The sequence below is a fragment of the Myotis myotis genome, unplaced genomic scaffold (genome assembly GCF_014108235.1).
Source record: "Myotis myotis isolate mMyoMyo1 unplaced genomic scaffold, mMyoMyo1.p scaffold_m19_p_9, whole genome shotgun sequence".
Lineage (NCBI taxonomy): Eukaryota > Metazoa > Chordata > Mammalia > Chiroptera > Vespertilionidae > Myotis > Myotis myotis.
In genome coordinates this window covers 10,018,872-10,039,021 of record NW_023416401.1, presented here as the reverse complement: position 1 = coordinate 10,039,021, position 20,150 = coordinate 10,018,872, and the positions used below count along the sequence as shown (strand labels likewise).

At 49.6% G+C, this 20,150-nt stretch overlaps 1 protein-coding gene across 1 annotated transcript in view; it reads right to left on the bottom strand.

Annotated features, from left to right (window-relative positions):
• The window catches only part of MYO5B (myosin VB), a 197,725-nt gene that overhangs the window by 99,922 nt on the left and 77,653 nt on the right, over nt 1-20,150 (bottom strand). The window contains exons 2-4 of the mRNA XM_036323412.1: nt 14,652-14,762; nt 8,524-8,695; nt 6,874-7,018 (exon numbers count right to left, since the gene is read on the bottom strand). Of these exons, the coding sequence (XP_036179305.1) occupies nt 6,874-7,018; nt 8,524-8,695; nt 14,652-14,762 (428 nt within the window). The remainder of the gene's footprint in view (nt 1-6,873; nt 7,019-8,523; nt 8,696-14,651; nt 14,763-20,150) is intronic.

Below are 20,150 nucleotides of genomic sequence, written 5' to 3'. Positions count from 1 at the left end.
ATCTCCTGTCCCGCGTCCTAAAGCGACCTGGTCCTGACTTGAAATCACAATGAACAGAAAGGAAAACAGAACTTCACCGGAAAGTCAGGGATGACTGAAGCCATGGTTTCAGAATCGACTGTAAACATTCAGCAAATTGCTGCTCCCCGATTCCTGACCTCACCAGTGATCCTATCGTTCAGCCAATGACACCCCATGGAGCAACTGGCTTTCCCATTCGCCCTAAACTTTCACTGTGCTCCAGGCTTTCCTCCCTCATGTGAAGAGAGTAAATGGATGAAGATGGAATCAGACTGTCTGCTGAGAAGCAACACTGCCTCCTTCAGTGGCTGCTGCCAGGTCCAGATCGTCTTCCCGAGAACAGAGTGGCCCGGGGTCCTCGGGGCACCCAGCAGCAGACCTTTCCCCTCCGTGGTGGAAAGTGTCTCAGATTCCACGGTGAGGATAGAGTGTTGGTGCATTTTTCTAGCCTCGCGAGTGGGACTGAGCCATCTTACTGGGCTGGCCAGGTCTGGTTCCTTTTGTGAGCTGTTTGTTTTTCTTGAAAGAGAGTGAGGATGCTGCAAAGCAAATTTATTTACTCAGGCAGTCAAGGTAATTGCACACACACATTTCCATCTGGCTCTGTTGTGCTGCAAAGCTGTGACTAATAGTGGAAGATGGGGCTGTGGTTGCCTGGGAAACGGGGGAAGGGCATGCAGCTAGGCACACCTGGGGCAATGGGCCCGCAGGTGACAGAAAGACCTGTGTGGGTGGCCCCTTCCTGGGATGGGGAGGGGTGACTGGAGGGAAAGCCTGTGGGGAGGGTGTGTAATTCATGAACCCTGGTTGGGTCCCCCCGAGTGTGTAGTTTGGAGAGAATTTGAAGGCCTTCCGGGGAGCAGCATGGAAACGAGATTCATAGTGGGAAAGGGGCTCCCCAAAACACTAGAAGCATTTCACTTGCATATACAGGCGGAAGAGAGTCTGAGGCTGAGGGAATGAGTGGAAGAGAGGGGCCGGCCTCTGTTGCCATTGACAACCCGAACGAATTGTTCGACATCCTTAAGTCTCTAGACCAGGGGTGGGCAAACTTTTTGACTCGAGGGCCACAATGGGTTCTTAAACTGGACCGGAGGGCTGGAACAAAAGCATGGATGGAGTGTTTGTGTGAACTAATATAAATTCAAAGTAAACATCATTACATAAAAGGGTACGGTCTTTTTTTTTTTTTAGTTTTATTCATTTTAAACGGGCGGGATCCAGCCCACGGGCCGTAGTTTGCCCACGGCTGCTCTAGACTCTAGAGTCTATCCTCACCTGTAGGGTGGGGCTAACCAACCTCACCTGGTGGTTTTAAAAACTAAAAGCACTAATGTGCTGAGCCTTTCTACTCTTCCTGGAATGCCGATCAGGTGCCCCGGGTACAGTGCTGGTGATACAGGCACGGCACATCCCACGCACCACCTGGCTTCAAGCTTGATCCCTCACTCCCTCTCATTCATTACACAGACCTTGTCTACAACAGACGAGGTGTTTCCTCAAGCATCTATGCTTCTCCTGAGATGTCCTCATCCTGTAAACCAGTGGTTCTCAACCTTGACTGCACATTAGAATCACCTGGGAATCTTTTTTTAAAAATATATTTTATTGATTTTTTACAGAGAGGAAAGGAGAGGGATAGAGAGTTAGAAACATCGATGAGAGAGAAATATCAACCAGCTGCCCCCTGCACACCCCCTACTGGGGATGTGCCCGCAACCAAGGTACATGCCCCTGACCAGAATCAAACCTGGGACCTTACAGTCTGCAGGCCGATGCTCTATCCACTGAACCACACCGGTTACGGCACTTGGGAATCTTTTTAAAATCCTGATTTCTGGGCCTCATCCTCCGGAAATTCTGTTTCTTTGTTATGGGGTGGGGCCACAACATTAGTAACAAAGAAACAGAATTTCCGGAGGATGAGGCCCAGAAATCAGGATTTTAAAAAGATTCCCAGGTGATGCTAATGTGCAGCCAAGGTTGAGAACCACTGATGTTTCCATTCCTCCCGGCCAGCGTTTCCCAGGGAACATCCGCCCCTGGAGATGATCCCTGGACACAGTTTGTGTAGAAATATGATCTGCAAACCCGGCATAATGCACCCGCTCCTTGGAGACTCAGACCGCACGTCCACACGCCTGCTTGGAGAGGCCCTGCCTGAAGGAAGATGTTTCATCTGACTAACCCAGGGTCTCCTGAACTCGTTGGCCATCTTTGTACCCTGTTAACAGGACATACTTTTCTCCCAAAGTTCACCCCACCCTTCACAGGCTTCCACAGTCTGGCCACTGGGTCTCTCACTGCACATCCAGGACTCTCCGACAGACCCCTCCCCTCAGAGTTAAGCTCCCCTGGGTGCTGTCCCCTGACCATGCCCTTCTGGGCACAATAGCTTCTTTGGGCTCTAATTCACAGAACACACACTTCTCCCATTTTAAAGCATGCAATTCAAAGGGTGTTTGCACATTTGCAGAGCTGCACAGCCATCAGCCCAATCAGTTTTAGAACCCTTTCATCATCCCCTTCCCTCCAAAAACAACATGTCCATAAACGATCACTCAAACCTCCAGCCTAGGCAGCCACTAGTCCACCTTCTGTCTGTGCAGATTTGCTTGTTCTGTACATTTCCTATCCATGGAATCTTACCAGACAGGGGGTGGACAAAAGTAGGCTTACAGTTGTAAACTGTACAAATACTACAATAATGAAAAAAATAATACCAAGAATAAACTGTACTCACAACTGTACCCTACTTTTGGGGTATTCACAACTGTACCCTACTTTTGCCCACACCTGTAAGTGTTCTTTTGTGTCTGGTTTCTTTCACTTAGCACAGTGTTTCTTTCCAAGGTCCGTCCATGGGAAGCACGTATCAGCACTGTGTTCTTTTTTTATAGCCAAGCAATATTCCACTGCATGAGCACACCATTCGTTGTTTATGCATTCAATACTTGGATATTTAGATTGTTTTCACCTTTTGGTTACTGTGAACAATGGTGCTATGAATATCTGTGAATAAGTTTTTGCCCGAAAATATGTTTTCATTTCTCTTGGGTACATATTTAAGCGTGGAATTGCTGGGTCGTGTGGTGGAAATATGTTTAACCTTTTGAAGAACTGCCAGGCTACTTTACAAAGCAGCTGCACCACTTTACACTTCCACGGGCCAGTGTATGAGCTTTCTGATGTGTCTGCATCCTTGCCAACACTTGTTTTTCTCTCTTTTCCATGACAGACATCCCAGTGAACACAAAGCGGTCTGGCCATGCCTTCTGATCCTGATGCTAGGGTCATGACCACTATTCCACCTACGCCTTCTTCTCCCTCTATGCATCTAACCAATTCGCCGAGGTCCAGCTGAATGCCTACAGTTTTCTTGGACCATCTGTGACAGTCACATCTCCAAACTCAATTCAAATGACCCGGGGCCTGGCTTCTATGTACAATCCCTGCAGGTCCAGCTTCTGGGTCTACTCATGTTTTCTCTCTCCAGCCAGACTGTGAGCTCCTTAAGACGTGGGAGGGTCTTACATTTCCCAGTGTTCATTCAGTAAGGCGCCTACCAGGTGACTGATGCTTCACAAGGGTTCACTGATAGCAGTTTATGTAGGAGCTGAGGCTGGAGGTAGGGCAGGTAAAAATGAGGGAGAGAGCGTTTCGGATCTCAGACTGGGAGGGAGGAGCAGAGTCCAGAGCCAAGCAGGGGAGGTCAGCCTCCTGTCTCACAAGGAACTATGTACAGGTTCTTATGCAAAGGACAGATTCACGGATTTGATGTTTCCTTCTTCTTCACTATGGATACCATTTTCTTCTTGTCTAGACTTGGTGAGTTCAACAGGGATATGGACAGTGAGCACATCCTCCTATGACATGCCCTCTTCCTTGCCTCCAGCACAGCGGGACCTGTGTGAACTCTCAGGATGGGGAGGAAGGCCTGTATCCCCTTGAGCTCCAGAGTCCCACCCCCCCACACCCACATTCAGATGGAGAGTCCCCTGTGAGCATATCGAGAAAGAAAAGCCAGTCCCCAGTGAATCAAGAGAAAGAATTGCTGAGTCCAAGGCCAATTGAGTTATAGCCTCCAGAGACAGGAAATCATTAGCTTTTGTTTCTCACACCCTTTATTTCACCCAGCTGTTCCAGAGGCTCAGATTCAAAGTGCACTGTGCTGGGCTATGGCTACTCAAATCACATAATTATTTCAATAACTACTGATGAGTCAGGAAGGCACAACACACAGTCGGCAAGTCCTGCTAAATGAATGTGGCCTACTATTCGACATTGCCAGAGAAGGCCCATGCTGGAAATGCAGCAAGAACTTTCCCTGCGTCTGAGTGTTGGTCTCCTCTTTCTTTGCACAGCAAGGATTCTCCTAAAGGCATCTCTCAGATCAATAACAGAAGCCCTGAGCTGCTGACAACAGAACATTCAAAAATAGCTCTCTCCTGTGGCCACGTGTGCTGGCCTTACACTTCCAATGCACATTCGTGAGCAAAAACTGCTCAAGAATTTCAGCAAAATTATTTGGCTACACCCTGGGACCCAGCAGGTAAAATGAGTATAAACTTTAAAACCTTAAAGAAAACCCATAAGGAGCAAATCCTGCTCCAACTTTAACGTTCAAACCCCTTAATCATCAACGCATTGCCCTAAGCAAGACCAGATCACCACCACCCTGGATGCCAACGCCCCCTTCCTTCTAATGGGTGTGAATAAGGACCCAAAAAAGTGAAGTAGCCCAAGTGTAGAGTAACCATGGCCCCAGCTTCACACATGGAAGGGAAGAATGGGGCCATCTAGTCGAGAGGACCTATGATGTGAATTAAGCTGGAGGTACAGAGATTCTCAAAGCTATAGGGGAATCTCAAGAGGTCTTTGATGAAGAAAGGCAACTTCTGATACATCTAAGTGCAACTGGCTAAGAAATGAGGATGGGTTGAAAGCAATCAAATATCGATAGCATCCATGAGAGGACAAGTCTCAGAGAGCTGCCAGAGCATTAGCATGGTAGAAAGTCATGAGAACCAAGCCACACTCGCCTTCTGTTTCAGATAAAAAACCATCCCGTAAAGGAGGGGAGATAGGTGTCTTCACAAGAAGCAAATGGAGACTCAGCTTAAGTGATTCTCCCAAAGCACAGAAGCCCGTCCAGACCCCGGGTCTCCCTCCGCTGTGCCACACACTTGACCTCCAACAGTAAAACACGGCCTGGGCTGTGGGCTACAACACACTAAGACTCGTTCTTCTCTCTGCAGGCTCTGACCTTGAACCAACCTTTCCGTTAGGAGGCGTGCATCAGTAGGTTACACCAAGCTAAGTGGCTCCTAGTCAAGCCCTGATAGCACATTCATATGCTTCTCATGGTATTCAAGGGGCCAACAGTTGCAACTGTTTTAGCTCCACAGTCTCTTACCACATTGTGGAGAAATGAAATGGTTACAGATCATTGTATTTATTAAATTGTTTAGTTCCCTAATCACAGATTATTTTGAATATGGTCACTGTATAACTAAAAGCCAACTTTTTATACACTAATCTTCACAGTCAGCAATAAAACATTACAAATCAGTAAGAAAGCCTATGAAACAATCTTCCCTCATGGGAACTTTCATTAGGATGAAAATTATACTTGAAAACCCGCTGGATAAACAGACCACCTTAAATGGGATTCTCCTGTCACTCCTCTCCCTAAATTAGCCTAAGCGAACCCCCAGCTCCCTCCCAAGATCTTGCCTATGAATGCTGCTGGCTCCACAGGTATTCTCCAGAGGTGGAAAGGAAGATTTGGCTGAAAGGATACAGCATTTTAGTGTTAACTGGAATATGCATTTCCACTGAACCTTCCATAAAACTGTCTTTCCCTACATTATGCCTGAAGAGTTCAAAGACCAACACTGTGGTAGTGAATTTTGTGTGTCAACTTGGCTAGGACATGGTACCCAGGCATTTGGTCAAACATTAGTCCAGATACTGCTGTGAAGGGATTTTTAGATGAGATTAACATTTAAATCAGTAGACTTTGAGTAAAGCAGATTTCCTTCCATAATGTGGGCGAGCCTCATCCAATCAGTTGAAGGTCATATGAGAAAAAATTTCACTTCTTCCAAAGAGAGAACTCTGCCGGTAGATTGCCTTCAGTCTCAAAATGCAACATCAACTCTTTTCTCTAACCTGCAAGCCTTGAGCCAATTCCTTGACATAAAAATCCTCACTCTCTCTCTCCATGCACACACACTTCACATTGGTTCTGTTTCCCTAGAGAACCCTAACAACAACCACCTAGCCCATCTTCTGAGGAAATAACCTGCACCTATCCTTCAAAGATAGGGGGGAAAAAAGAGCAAAAGTGAGGTCTACTTAAATGGCTAAACAGAACTCCACTTCCAGGTGAAAAACCCAAAACCACTATGCATGACTATTAATCTGAAATTTCTATTTCAGCCCCAAATGCTTGTCATCTCAAGAATTTGCCAAAAGTCCTGGTTCCTTTGAGAGAGGCCTCAGTGAGATCTGTCAAGGGAATGGTGATGCTATAACAGGGATTCATCACAGCAGGAGCGGAGGAGAGAGGGCCAAAGGGAAATCAAAGAGACGAAATGCCAGGCATTTACTGCATTGCTCAATGAGATCAGTCTCAGGAGCCACCGCCCTCCAAGCCGAGGTTCGGGCTCACAAGAATACAATGAAGACATGAGGAGACATGGTAAGAAGCAGGACCTGGGCTGGTTTTGTTTCGAAGATGTTTCCTCAGCTCTGGAACCACCCTTCCCAGCCTTGAGCTAAAGCAGCAAAGTCTGCCCCCACCTCCCCAGCGACCCAGGAAGACTTCTGGGCTGAGGTGGCTCTTACCTGGCCATCTGCTTGTAGGCTTCTTCTGCCACAGCAAAGATGTGGGGGTCCATATCACCCATGTTTTGGCCGCTGTAGGCATAGATGACATCTTGTCCATAGATTGGCAGCTGCTCATAAGGATTAATGGCAACAAGCACAATACCTGCAAACAGGCAGAGCAATCAGATTCCGGAGCACAAGGGCCCCCAGCACCCGCTCATGAAGGCCCCTGCTCATAGGGTAACAGAATGGTCCTAACCAATCACTCAACTAAGTCAAGACGCATGTGTGTATTTACCAGGCACTGGCTAGCAGAGTTGTATAAAACCCTCACTCGTGTGTATTCAGCTCAGATTCTGGTATGACACGCTGAGGTCACACATTGTCCTAAAATGTCTCAGCTCCCTCCAGGGCAGAAATGAGTGCCTCTTACTGAGTTGAATTCTGTGCTGCACCAGCCACTCTCAGAGCCGAAGCATCTGGGTAGATACGTACAGACACCAGGACTTCTCTTAGAGGATGCTTTTAAAAAATGAAGCTGATCAAAGAACTTATATGCACATGTGCAGAGCCCAAGGACACAATAGTGTAGCGAAGGCCTGGGGTGGGGCAGGGGCTGGGTGAAGGGGGGAAAGAGGAGGGTAGAAAGGGGGACGTCTGTAATACTGTCAATAATTTCAATAATAAAAATAAAAAGTGAAGCTGATGGTCATTTGTCATGTTCTCCTAAAAGGAGAGATTTTAAAAATCTTGTTAATAAGAACACTTATGGAAGGCTCTAGTAATGGATGGTTTCTTTCAAATAAACTCCCACTTGCAATTCGGATGAAGGAGCTTTTGCAAAACTACCTCACAAGTGCCGAAATAAACCCGCTATTAGCTACTTCTCAAAGCTGGCAGGAAAGCTCACTCTAACTTAGAAGCTAAGGGATCGATTCCAGACCAACGTGGAATATCAGGGTGAGCAGGTCCCTCGTGCCCTACAGCCCCACCCATGGTCACAGACACCAGGCTCTCAGGCCCACGAGGCAGCTCTCAGCCTGACGCCTCAGCCTCCTAAAATAAAACGTCCCTCCAGCAACAGCGTACAGGGCTCCTGTTTCCACCACACCACTGAACGATACTCTGCAAAGAGGAACCAACATTTAGAATGGGAAACTGAGAAATTTCTAGAAAAACAAGTATGAGAGAATTCCAGGGCTTTTAGGTGGAAGCATTTGTCATGGCTTCTGTTTATGAACTTGACAAATGTTTGTCATGCACCATGTTGGTACCTGGGCCAGCGAGAGGGTCAGAGAAAAAGGTGGTCCTTTCACTGAAAAATAAGCCAGGTATAGACACGGGAGTGCGCTCGGAGGCGAGAGAGACGCCCGAGCTAGGACAACGTTCTCCTAAGACTCCAGGCTGTGCCCAAGCCAGTCAAGCCACACAGTGTGGGCCCTGCTCCCTGGGAGAGCTGGGGGTAACACAGGTCACCCCACAGAGGAGTCAGGCAGCCGAATGAAGCCCCATCCACTGTCCGCAAACCTTCACAGGGTCTCAGATGGGAGGTGCTTATTATACAAATGAGAGTGAAAGCAGGATTCTTAACCACGGGAGTTTCACACGGAAAATCTGAAGGTTGTAAGCACGTTCAAAGGCATGCGCCCAAGAGACGCCCCCACTTACCACAGTACGTGTAGATATGGTTGGACTCCAGGAAACGGACCTTTAAGTTATGCAAAACGGCAGGCTCGTGGAGATAGCTAAGGGCAGTGAGGTCATTTTCTCCCACCAAGATATCTGGGTTCCGCAGGAAGGGCAGCTGCTTGCTTTGGGCATCGATGGGGTATTCCTGAATCTAAATGTAAGAACAGACGCAAAAAGGCAGGGTGATGAAGCATGCAGCCTGCGTTCCATTCCTGTCTTGCTGGCTGGGACCACTATCCTAGGGTGATTACAAGTGATGAAGATAAATAACATGTTTTAAAGAAAGGCACACTGAACAAAATACCTGTGTTGGACAAGACACCAGCCCAGGTGGAAAATCTGCTGATAACATAATCCCAGGGTATCAGGTAAGAGACCCAATGACACGAGAAATTCAGGAAGCACAACCAGATGGAGTAAAGCGCTCTGCTTCTCAACGGAAAAAAATACTTACTGAGCCTTTAATTCTGGTTGCAATAGGAAGACTGCTGTCTCTCCCACCCAGGAATTGCCCCACTGCATGCTGGTGTCTCTGTATTCTCTCTCCCATCAACCAACACATTCACTGTTTACTTGGATTACCTTGCAACTGACACACTGCCCTCCGTAAGTGTCCGCAAGATGTACATATATTTTCCACAACCTAACTGCAAGCTACTCTAGGGCAATCATTGCACTTTGACCTGAAGTATAATAGGAGCTTGAGTGTGTGTGTGTTTGTGTGTGTGTGTGTGTAAAATCAGGAAGTGTGAGTACACATCTTAAGTTCAAATCTCAAGGGCAGGGTGTACCCTTGTGCTCTTAGCACATGGACTACATAAGTTGACTGACAGGATATAATTATAACTCTGATTACATGTGCACCAATATATACATATAATTACTAAAAAATGGTGGTGGTGTTTTTAAACATTGAAACAGGAAGAATTTGACTACTGTTTTATCTAAGTGTACGTTTCTTATAAGGCTCTCAAGAATCATCTGAGAGCTTATAAAAACAGTTTCCCAAATACAACTTACGTTCAGGAATTCTGGGTGGGGCCCAGGAAGCTGAATTTTTAAAAATCCCCAAATAGTTCGAATACAGGTGGTTCATTATTTTAAGAATCACTATTCTGTACAAGCCTTTCATGACATTCTATGGACATAGCCTCAAGTTGCTGAGATAACAGTCAAATTCGGAGAGAATATACAGATCAATGCCCCGTCCTATCCCACTCTTAGAGGGGCTTGGGTCACCAGATCCTAAGGTATATTAATAAAGCCCACAATTGAAGTGCTATCATACTAGCGCTAATATAGGCAAATGAGTGAAATGGAATAGCAGATCCGGAAATAAATGCAAGCACTTATGGAAAATTTGTTCATGATAGCATCAAAATTGCAAATAAATGATTAAAAGGACTTTTTCAAATAAGAGTAGTAAACTAGCAGCCACTGAGGAAAAACATTGGGCCAGCGTTCTAGTCTCACTCCCTTACGCCAAAATAAATTTCAGAGAGAACACATGAAAATTAAAAACCAAAAAGAAAAACAAACCAGTAAGAAAATATGGGCAAATATCTGTAAAAGTTTTAGAAGGAATTGCAACTTTTAAAGATCAATGCAAAAGCTAGACTATAATTTGACTATAATATAGAACTTTAAAGCCATCATAAAACATGCCATAAGCAGAATAAAATGGGAGAAGGGGACAGCAATTCTGCATTATATGACAAAATTAATACTCCTAAAATCCAAAATGTTTTAGGAAATCAGAGAGAAAACCAACACCCCAACAGAAAATTGTGCATAGAATACAACACACACACACAGTACTGCCCCCCCCTCCCCCGGCAAATGTATACACACTTTAATAGCTGATAACTCACTTAATTTTCACTCCTTTTCAGGTTTAACTGATTTGAAATAATGGGTGACGCCAGACTAAGCTTTGAACAAAGAAAATTTATCCACTAGACTTTTTTATGGGGATACATAAAAGATAAAGTTTACAGCACAAAACCAGCAACAGTTGACAAATTGAGGGTGCACAAATACCAAATGAAATGATTCTTGATGTTTGCGATTCTGTTGCTTCGTGTTATCGGCAGTGCCTGGACCAGAACGGTTATCAGTTTGAAAACAGGCATTGACAAAAAAAAAAAAAAATGCTCATTTGTATAGATTCTCCTAAATTTTGAAAATAAACACTGACTTTATAAGCATTCAAACTGTGTATACATTTTTTTGGGACACCCAATAGATATTAATCAAGGCTCCTTTCTGCCGGGGTTCTTGTCCCGGCATCAAGAAGGGTTCAGGAATCTGGAGAAGGCTGTGGGTAGATGTTAAATAGGAATCCAGAGACTAATAGAGTCTGGAGACGAAATATAATTTTGAAAGGCATTGGGGGTCAGAGGAGCTTAGCTAAAGGAGCTAAGATCTAAGGTCTTAAGTCTAAGGCCTTAGGTTCTCTCCGTCCCCAGGACCTCATGCTTTTTATTAACACAACTTGTCCTGAGGCGAAGCAGAGATATACACTTCAAAGGGTCAGGATTTGGTACAGAGTCCATTGTCAGAATGGGGGAATTAGCCCACGGCTGTTCAGGTGTTTGGCCAGTAGGAGGCAATAACACGTAGATTAAGATGCCCTTTAACTGTCTGGCAGCCAAGAATCCATTTAATGTATCCTATTCAGGTTTGGGGAAATGCCTTTAGCCATTAACAATGGGTGACTACATGTGTGACTCAACCCAGCTGAGTCCCCAAGTCTCATCAACCTTTTGATGAAGCTCTTGAAATGATGACCTGCTGGAATTGGTCTCCGGCACCTTTCTTCCTGGGCAAAGCTCCTTTACTTATATCAACCTTACTCCACACAGGAGACAAGTAAACACTATATGAACATGATGCAGACAAAACTTCCAAAAGGCGGGAAACTAGGGGAAATGAAGGCTTGATCTTTATCTCAATAAATTCTAGAGGGGCTGGCCCCCTTCACCTCCTGCTGAGCAGTGGTACCCCTGGGACCCTAAGCAGACCTCCCTGAGCCACTGCAGAGTTCCCAATGGACCGTTCCTTCCTCAACCTGCTCCCCGCTAGGAGCCCATCTGCTCCCCAACTCCTCCCACCCCACCCCTCCACCCCCGTGGGGAAGAGGCACAGGGAACAGCCAATAGCAGGGCCCCAGAGGTCACCCAGCCAACTCCAGCTTTCAGATTCGAAAGCCGGGCCCTGAGCCCAGAGCCTGTAAACCCTGAAGCAGAAATGCTGGCATCCCATCTTTTGTCAGATGAATCTCCCCTCAAAATACTCTCCAGCAAGTATGCAGAGGGACACGCATATGCATGAAAACACGGCCCACAAATAAGCGAGTGGTATTGGTTACAGGAAAATTGATAAGGAGCAAAAATGCCCAGAGCAGCAGAAAAGGGGCAGAAGTGCAAGCTCAGCATGCAAAGCCACAGACTCCTGGGCCTGCGCACACCGCACACCAAGAGGGGCGGCGGGGCCTGAGACGCAGCGGATCTTTTTCTTTAACAGGAATTTGATTCTAACGCTGCCACAAGTGTCGAGCATGGACCACTAACAAGGTTTTATTCGAAATCTAAGTGTTTATGATGTGATCAGGGATCATGAACTTTTTGGCACAAAAGACTGCACTACATAATAACTGGGCCTTTGGAGGTGGGAAAAAAGACTGGATGTTAACAACACATCACAAAATTAATGCTCAGCCACCCACTTGGAATGGACCCCAGCCTCCGCCCGAGACCAGGATCATGAACGCAGCAGGGAACAGGCCGATGACAGACATGCACCTGGAGACGGACGGTGGTGATGGCTGCACTGCAATGTCAACGCCCTTGGTGCACTGACCTGGGCGCTTAGACACGGCTGGGATATGCCAAGACCTGGGTAGAGCACGTCCCCCTTTTTAAAGTTCGTGTGTTCCCGTCTTTCTCTCACTAAGTCTGGGCCCTTGCATACAGGGGGCCCTCGCCATCCAGGTGGCTGTTGGATAGTGGGTACAGAATTGAAATGCAAAACCATGGAAAGGGGGAAGTTATTCCGGCCACCAGAGGGCAGAGCCCGGCAGTTTGTAGGGGGCTGGGGCAGGAGAGAGGTGGCCTGCTGGGCAGAGTTCCACTCCCCTCCTGGCAAAGAACGAGGAAGCTACACTTATCTCCACGCTATGCATTCACGGAGCTGCAAGAGCCAGTTCGAAAACAGAGACCTGTGCTAAGGCTAGCACACCTCGAGGCTGTGCAGCTGGGAGAGAAAGAGAAGACACTGTCCACGCAGGGCAGGACTCGCTCGCAGCTGGGGAGGCACACATCGGCTCGGTTTTGGCCACGCGGATCACTCCTCACTACCTCCGGGCAACTCTTTCAAAACACCCACCCACTTAAAAGATCAACTGAAATGAAATCTGTTGGCGAGGACAAACCATTCGAGTGGGTGAACTAATTTCACTTTTGTCTCAGGCGGGGCGTGGGGTGGGAAGTGTTCAACGTGGTAAACACGGTTCCATCTGCTGGGAATTTTGTTTCTCGCTTCCAAACGAAGGGGAGGCTGGCAGAGCCGCCTGCCAGGAAGGGAAGGGAGCATGCACACCTCGGAGTCAGCATCTCCCACAAACTCCCTGGTCCGGCTTCATGAGGCACGTGCTCAGGTGGGTACAAATCCAAGTGAGTGGGGGAAGGACGGTCACGCTTCCCACTAACCAACGAGTTAATCACCAACCTCAGCAGATGCCATGTCAGCAAAGCCCAAGACACGGGCCATTTCTCAAGGGGGGTCATTAACGAACTAGAAAGACAAGACCAAAATGCTTGAAAGAAGGAAAAACAGTGAGAGGGAATGGTCAAGGGCTAAGGACAGGCACAAACTTGGTGCTCCTGCAGCTCAGACGGAGGCAAATGCCCCTCCTGCCGTCCTCCAAGCAATGCCTGCTCCGCAGCCCCTCACACTCAACCCCCCGTTCCGCCACCTCACTCAAAACCTGCTTCCTCCCAGGCTCCCCCACTGCAGACCTTGCACGGTGACCTCTCCTGCACCCTCCCCACCGCTGGCCCTTTCTCACTGGTCCCACCAGGGGCATTGGCCCTTCCTTCCCTTCATCACACCTAAGGGACACAGGGAGGCCTCTGGGCTTTGGCACACACACCTGCCCGGGCCCACGGCACCTGAATCATCAATGGCTGGCTCCCCCCCACTCCTCCCTCAACATCCCCACTCAGCAGGCTCCCTCCTTTAGGTTCCCTCCCACACCTCGCCCACGCCTCTGTGACTCCTGCCACTTGGCCACACCGTGTGCTCATGCTCACTGTGGCCTCGGGCACTGAGCTGCTCCCCCGAAGGGCAGGCCCACAACCACTCCCCCATGCACCCCCGAACCCAGCACAGAGCGAGCTTTCAAATAGTTGTGAAACGCACACATACAGAGGCGGCTGGTCACAAAGGCCCATGGAAAGAGAAACTGAAGCAGACGCAGGAGAACAGGACTTCACGGTTACTACCTGTCTTCCTTTCCAGCGAAGCCACCCGAAAGCCAGCTCATGAGAAAGAAATCTCGCTGCACAGCTAACACATGCCGAGTCCCAGGCTCCAGGCTCCACCCCGGGTCACACTGTAACTCCTCTCATCCTCAGAGTGCCCGAGGCGAAGTAACAGGCACAGAAAGTGCTGATCTGCACCAGGCACAGAGCTAAGGATGGCCACGCCGGGATCCCAACCCAGGCAGGGGCGTCCAGCCGGTGCTCCCACCACAGCACCATGCACTGTCTCCGTGCAGCAGCTACCCCGTCACCTCCCGGGATTGCCTCCCCACGGTGGACACCCCCATTCCCTCCACTCCACTGAGAAGAGTCTGGCCTCGGCAGGTTAAGCTGAGAGTCCATGAAGTAGGATGGACCTCCCAGCTGCTGACACCCAGAGGCACGTATGTTATGTGACATCCACGGAGCAGTTTCACGGTTTGGCACTGCCACACACATTATCAACAGCGACAGGAAAGATGCCCGGGGTTCAGAAGCCGCTCCTGCAGGAGAAATCCAAACCCACCGGTACCGCCCAGTCCTGCTCAGCAGACCCGGCAGGCCTGCCCCTCGACCCGCACTTACAGTGTCATCTTCCAGTCTGAGCTGGAGGCTCCTGTCCCCCTCCTTGTAGTCCCTGGTTAACTCGGCCGGGCGCCACACGTCCTCGGGGTCAGGGATCCAGACCCTGGTGTTCTGAAAGATTCAAACAGAAGGAACTTAGACACACAAGGCAGCTTCCAGGTTTCTAATCACCGCCGCTGTCTAAGGGGCCCCAGGAGAACTGAAGCCGCAGACACATTTCCCCCCCTCCTTTCAGGACCCACGGAGACCCAGCGCTGTGGTAACAGTGAAACACTCACAGGGAGCAGAGGGCAACCTCTGGGTCTAAGAGGATTTCACACATCAGTGACAGCAGAATTCTACCAGGGAGACTGCAAGCCTGCCTTTGGCTTTGATTTTATCCAGAGGTTTACGCCATCATCTCCAACGGCCGTACAAAATAGCAGTGTGCCGCAAACCACCAAACAACATGTGCAAAACCCAACAAGCCCGCAAATCTCCAATCTTCCAGATTCTTGGGACCCTCTGCTCTGATACTCAGAGGAATCAGTGAGGAGAGTGGGCATCGCTGGACACCCGGTGTACACATAAAACATACTGTGATAAGCACCCTGTAATCCAATACAAACATGGAGCTCTGTCCTCTGACCTTAAGGCACATGTAACCTAGTTGGGCAGGTAATTCACATAAAAATGTACCCTGAGGGGTGATGTGTCTGTTTCCTCAAGAGAGAGCAGTAGCTCCTCAGTGGGGGAGGGCAAGACGAGAGAGGGGAGGCAACAACAGTTAATGGCGACTTAGAAAGAGAGGAAGTGGACGGCCAAATTCTCCTATAAGTTTTTAAACGGTGGCGTATAACAGATCTGACTGAGCAAGCTTTAGACTCAGTCGGCATCTAACATGTGCCCCTCTGTGCCAGCTGCTGCCTCGTCGCCTCCGTCTCCACCATAGAGACGCACGTGGCTGCGTGCTGAGATGACAGCAGCGCGTTGTTTCTCGAGAACAAAGTAAACGCTGTGCTGTGAGAGCACCCATGGGTGACGTCCGCAGGCAGGTCCCCTCGGCTTCCTGTCTCCTCCATGCCTCCCACCTTCATCCTACTTCATGGACTCTCAGCTTAACGTGCCTACGAATTACTCAGCAGAGCTGTTTACCCAACATCACGCAGGCCACACTTGATGAGCAATTTACAGGACTTCCAAGGGCAATTCTAACCATAATCAAATTTTGCTTTACGTGCTGCCTTTGCAAACAACCCCCACCGCCTCTTTCCTCCTCCTCCACCAACCACCCCACAAAGATGCATGGCCTCTGGAACCCAGCACCAGGGGGGACATGATCAGTGCAAGGTAAGCAGCCGAGAGAACCGATTGAGAGAGGGGCGGGGCGGCACCACAGCCCCAGCGAAGACTGGGGGAAGCAAGGCGCGATCTGCACGGTGGAGATGGAAAGAGCTTGGAGGGGAGGGATTCCCTTGGGGTCATGAAAATGTTTTTAACTAGATAAAGGGGGTGGGTACACAACACTCTTTTAAAGGCCAATGAACTGTTCACTTTAAATAGTCAACTTTGTGTTATGGGAATTTCACCTATTTTTTTAAATTTTTTGTTTTGGCTGCAGACGAAGCCCACGCTCCCTGTACACTGTCTGCGGGCACGGGAAGGCGATGAGACAAAATGTATGCTTCCAACAGAAAGCCATCCTTTCTGAGAGCCAAGCAGATACGCTCTAGATAAACCAAGGTTCTTTGTTGCCTCTTCACGTTCTCATCTTTGAGGAATTCCTCCGAACAAATCCGACGTCTCGCAGCTTTCCTGGCGGCGGCAGGCTGTAGGGAAGACAAGCTCGCGCACAGCACTCATTCCAGTGCCATCTGTCCCTGCGGGACCTGGCATGGCCTTAAGGGATGGGCATGTTTGCTTTCATCATATCGAAGCAGAGTAACAAGTCAGCTCAGCTCACTTCCTCCCTCTCTGCAGGGCCCACAGAGGCAGCTCTCGGACCCACGGCTGCAGGGACTGGCCACCTGTGGCCACAGTGCTCCACCTTGGAGGCACGTCACATCCCCGGGAGCTGTGCCAGCTTCCCGAGTCAGGCAACCCTCAGGCCCACGGCATCCGTCTCCGGGTGGGAATCAGGCCGTGTTTTCAAGCTCCCCGATGCATTCAATGTGTGAGCAAGTTTGAGAACCACAGGCCATGTGGTTTGATTGGGTAACTGTGGCTCCCAGGGCACCACGGGCCCTAGAGGCTCCTCCCACCAGCCGGTGGTGGACCGAGAAGTCCAGCCCTGGAGTCTTTCTCCCGAGCTAACGCACTGGCTTCAGAAAGCCCCAGCTGAGATGAGAATTCGATGTCGAGGAGCGGAGAGCACTTCCCCGTGCACACTAATCACCACGCAGCGGGGTGGGGGGTGGGGGGGTGATGGAGCGGGTGGGCTCAGGGCCAAGCAGCCGGGTGGGAATTCCACCCCCACCAACACGTGGGCAGGTTGCTGAACGGGTCTGAGCCTCGGTTTCCTCGGCTGTGCATCGGTGAAAGGCAGACGCTCAGGAGGCTCTGAGAATGAGATGAGATCCCACGCCTCAGAGTACGTGATGCAGTGCGAGCAGGAGTGACAGAGATGCGGGTCCGGGTCCTGTTCCGCCTGGAAGGCAGGATCCGGACGGGAGCTTGCACAGGGTGGAGGGGTGGGAATGGGAAAGTGACCAGCCTCAGGTGTCCCACACGCGGGGCCCCTCTGGACATCCCACAAGTGACAGGGCACAGGTGGCCACGCCTTGCCTCTGACCGGTTCCTGGATGTAGCCTTCTTCCACTCCACCCTGCGAGACTCGGTTCTCAGTGCGGACTGGCATTTAAGAGCTACCTGCACATCTGAAAAAGAGACCAGCAGCCCCGGGTCCCACGCTCGAATAATGAAGATGAAAACTTTGGGAGTAGGGCCCAGCACTGTGGTTTTTGTTTTGTTTTGTCTTATTTTAAGCTTCGCAAGTGAAGGGTGTACCGTCCACGTTGAAACCACTCTTCCAGAGTGGGCCTCAGAGCCACAGGGAAGAGAGCCCTGGGCACCTGCTCCCTGGAATGACGGATGCCCCCTCCATAACCTTACACTAACGTGAGTAATTTCAGGCACTTTAATCACTCACGTTACTTTTAACACTAAGGTAAGGTAAGCAGGGTTATGGCTAATATTTCAGAGGAAAAAACCGTGGGTGCAAAGTACTAATTTGCCCAAGTTCACGGTGAAGAGGGAGTTTGGAGCAGGAGCAATATTTCTCCGTCTCCCCCTCATGGAGAAATACTGACTTTCTGATAGCAGCCCAGGGCCACCGCGTATACATTTCACAGAGTACAGTGTCTTGTAATTACACATGAGCAAGCAGTGCCGGTGCCCGCTTAGAATGACACTCCGAGGGAAGCCACCAGGCGGCTCCAGCGTGAATGACTGGGCAGATGGAAGTTTGGGTTGCAACCTCCCTTGCCTTGAGGCACGGGAGTCGGGGCAGAGTCCCCTGGAAATGGACGAGAGGGGACCCCCGCAGCTAATCCAGCTGCTGAGTGGGTAACTGCCTGTCCGTTCCCACTGTGTTTGGGGGACAAGGACAGGCCCACCTTGTTCATGGCTGTGCCCTCACACGAACGTGAGGCCAGGGTTTCGCGGGCGCTCACCTCTCTGCTCTGTAATTAAAATCCGGGCTCTGAGGGGGTGGGGGGAAAGGGAAGTCTTTTTGATAAAACAGAGGAAACAGTTGATAGCATTTGCTCAGGACATGAGTTTTGTTCTAGAACCCGGTGGGAAAGGTGCAAGACCTTGTTGACCAGCTTCCATCGCTCACGGAGCACAGAAGCCACCACATGTCTCCATACGGGACCAGTCTGAGGTCCATCCCAGAGGTTCGGGGAGGGAAGGAGACCTGGAAGGCTCCCTCCAGGGGCTCAGACACAGATGATCCCTACAGAACCTGTGCACACAGCCTCCCAGAGCGCAGGCCCTCCTCCCTCCCATCTGCTGGGGAGTCAGTCCATCCTCCTCCTGCAGCGGCAGGTCCAGCTTCCTGGTTTCCCTGTTTACTCATCCATTAAAGGCTTCCTGGACCATAATACCTTCCCTTTTCCCTGAATGCCAGAGGAATTAGATGTCACACTACATTAAAGATGCATAAGTACATTGTTTATCCAGAACTAAGTCACTGAAAATCCACGAGTAATTTCTGGGCTACTCAGGTGGGTTCCTGAGATCCAACCCAGGTCCCTTCAGAACTTGCTCCTGACTCTACTCCAGGTGAAGAGGAGCTGAAACTTAATGCGGAGATGGGGAGCAAAACCACGCAGCCTCCTTAGGTCAAGGAGGATGCAAAAAAAGCAGAGAAGCAAGCTTCGTTCTGTGACGTATGAAATGCATGGCTAAATGGCAACATTGTACTAAAACCCAATGCTTCCTTTTACTTAAATGAAACAAGAGTCAAACATGCCGAAGGCAGGGCCATCTCCATGTCTCTGGCACGGGCCAGCCCACACAATCATATCTTTGATATTTGCTACCTTACATACCAGACGTCGTGCTAAATGTGTTATATTCATCATTATATACCTGTCTTCAAGGGTGTCAGACACATCATGTAATTCATCTACCAGAAAGGGCCTAACTGCTTGGCCAGCACGGATATCCACAGCACGTGAAGGGACCTAACCTCGTCCGGGTCATCAGGACAGGCATTGCTGCAAAAGCAAGATTCCAGCTGAGCCTGGATGGACAAGGAGGAGGTGGACACGGCAGGGAGAGAAGAATGGCCTAGGCTGAGAGGGTATCAGTGGGACAAGCCCGGGGCGGGAAGGCGTAGGGCTCACAGATGAGCTGAAAGCGGCCAGTGTGGGTGGGACAGAGGCGGAGCAAAGGGCTCGGACTGACACAGGCGAGACCTGCAGGGGGTCCCCGGAGCCACGTGGCAGGTGTTTCATGTGACTGCATGGCTGATGGGAATGTCTGCACGGGCTTTAACCACGAGGAGAGAGACATGGTCCAAACCACACAGTTCAGGGATCGGTACTTTCAGATCAATGGGTGAGGGACAGAAGCCGGTCTCTGGGTTCAGCTAACTCTTCCAATGTTCGTGCTCCAGGCCTCCACCTCTGTCCTCCTGTGCACGCACACACACACACACCACCCCCGAAGCAGGGGGTGTCTCTGTAGTTTTGCCCCGAGTGTTCCTCTGACTGCACCACTAGGTACTTCATCATTCCAGACAGCTAAGCGCCATTCCCACGATACGTCACAGTGACACGCTTCCACAGGCCGATCCTCTTCACCCACGTCTCATTTTATTTCATCCTCAACCAGGTCTCCCTGCTTTTTCCCACGGTACTTTGTCCCCTGGGGCTTATTTGGAGTTTCATAGAGTTAAGCGGAAACATTGACCATGAAGAATGAATGTCGGGTCTGGGTACACTGGCAAACAGGCCCAGGAATAGCGTCTGAGGTTCCGGGGCCTCAGGGAAAAGGGGGGAAAAAGGCTCCACA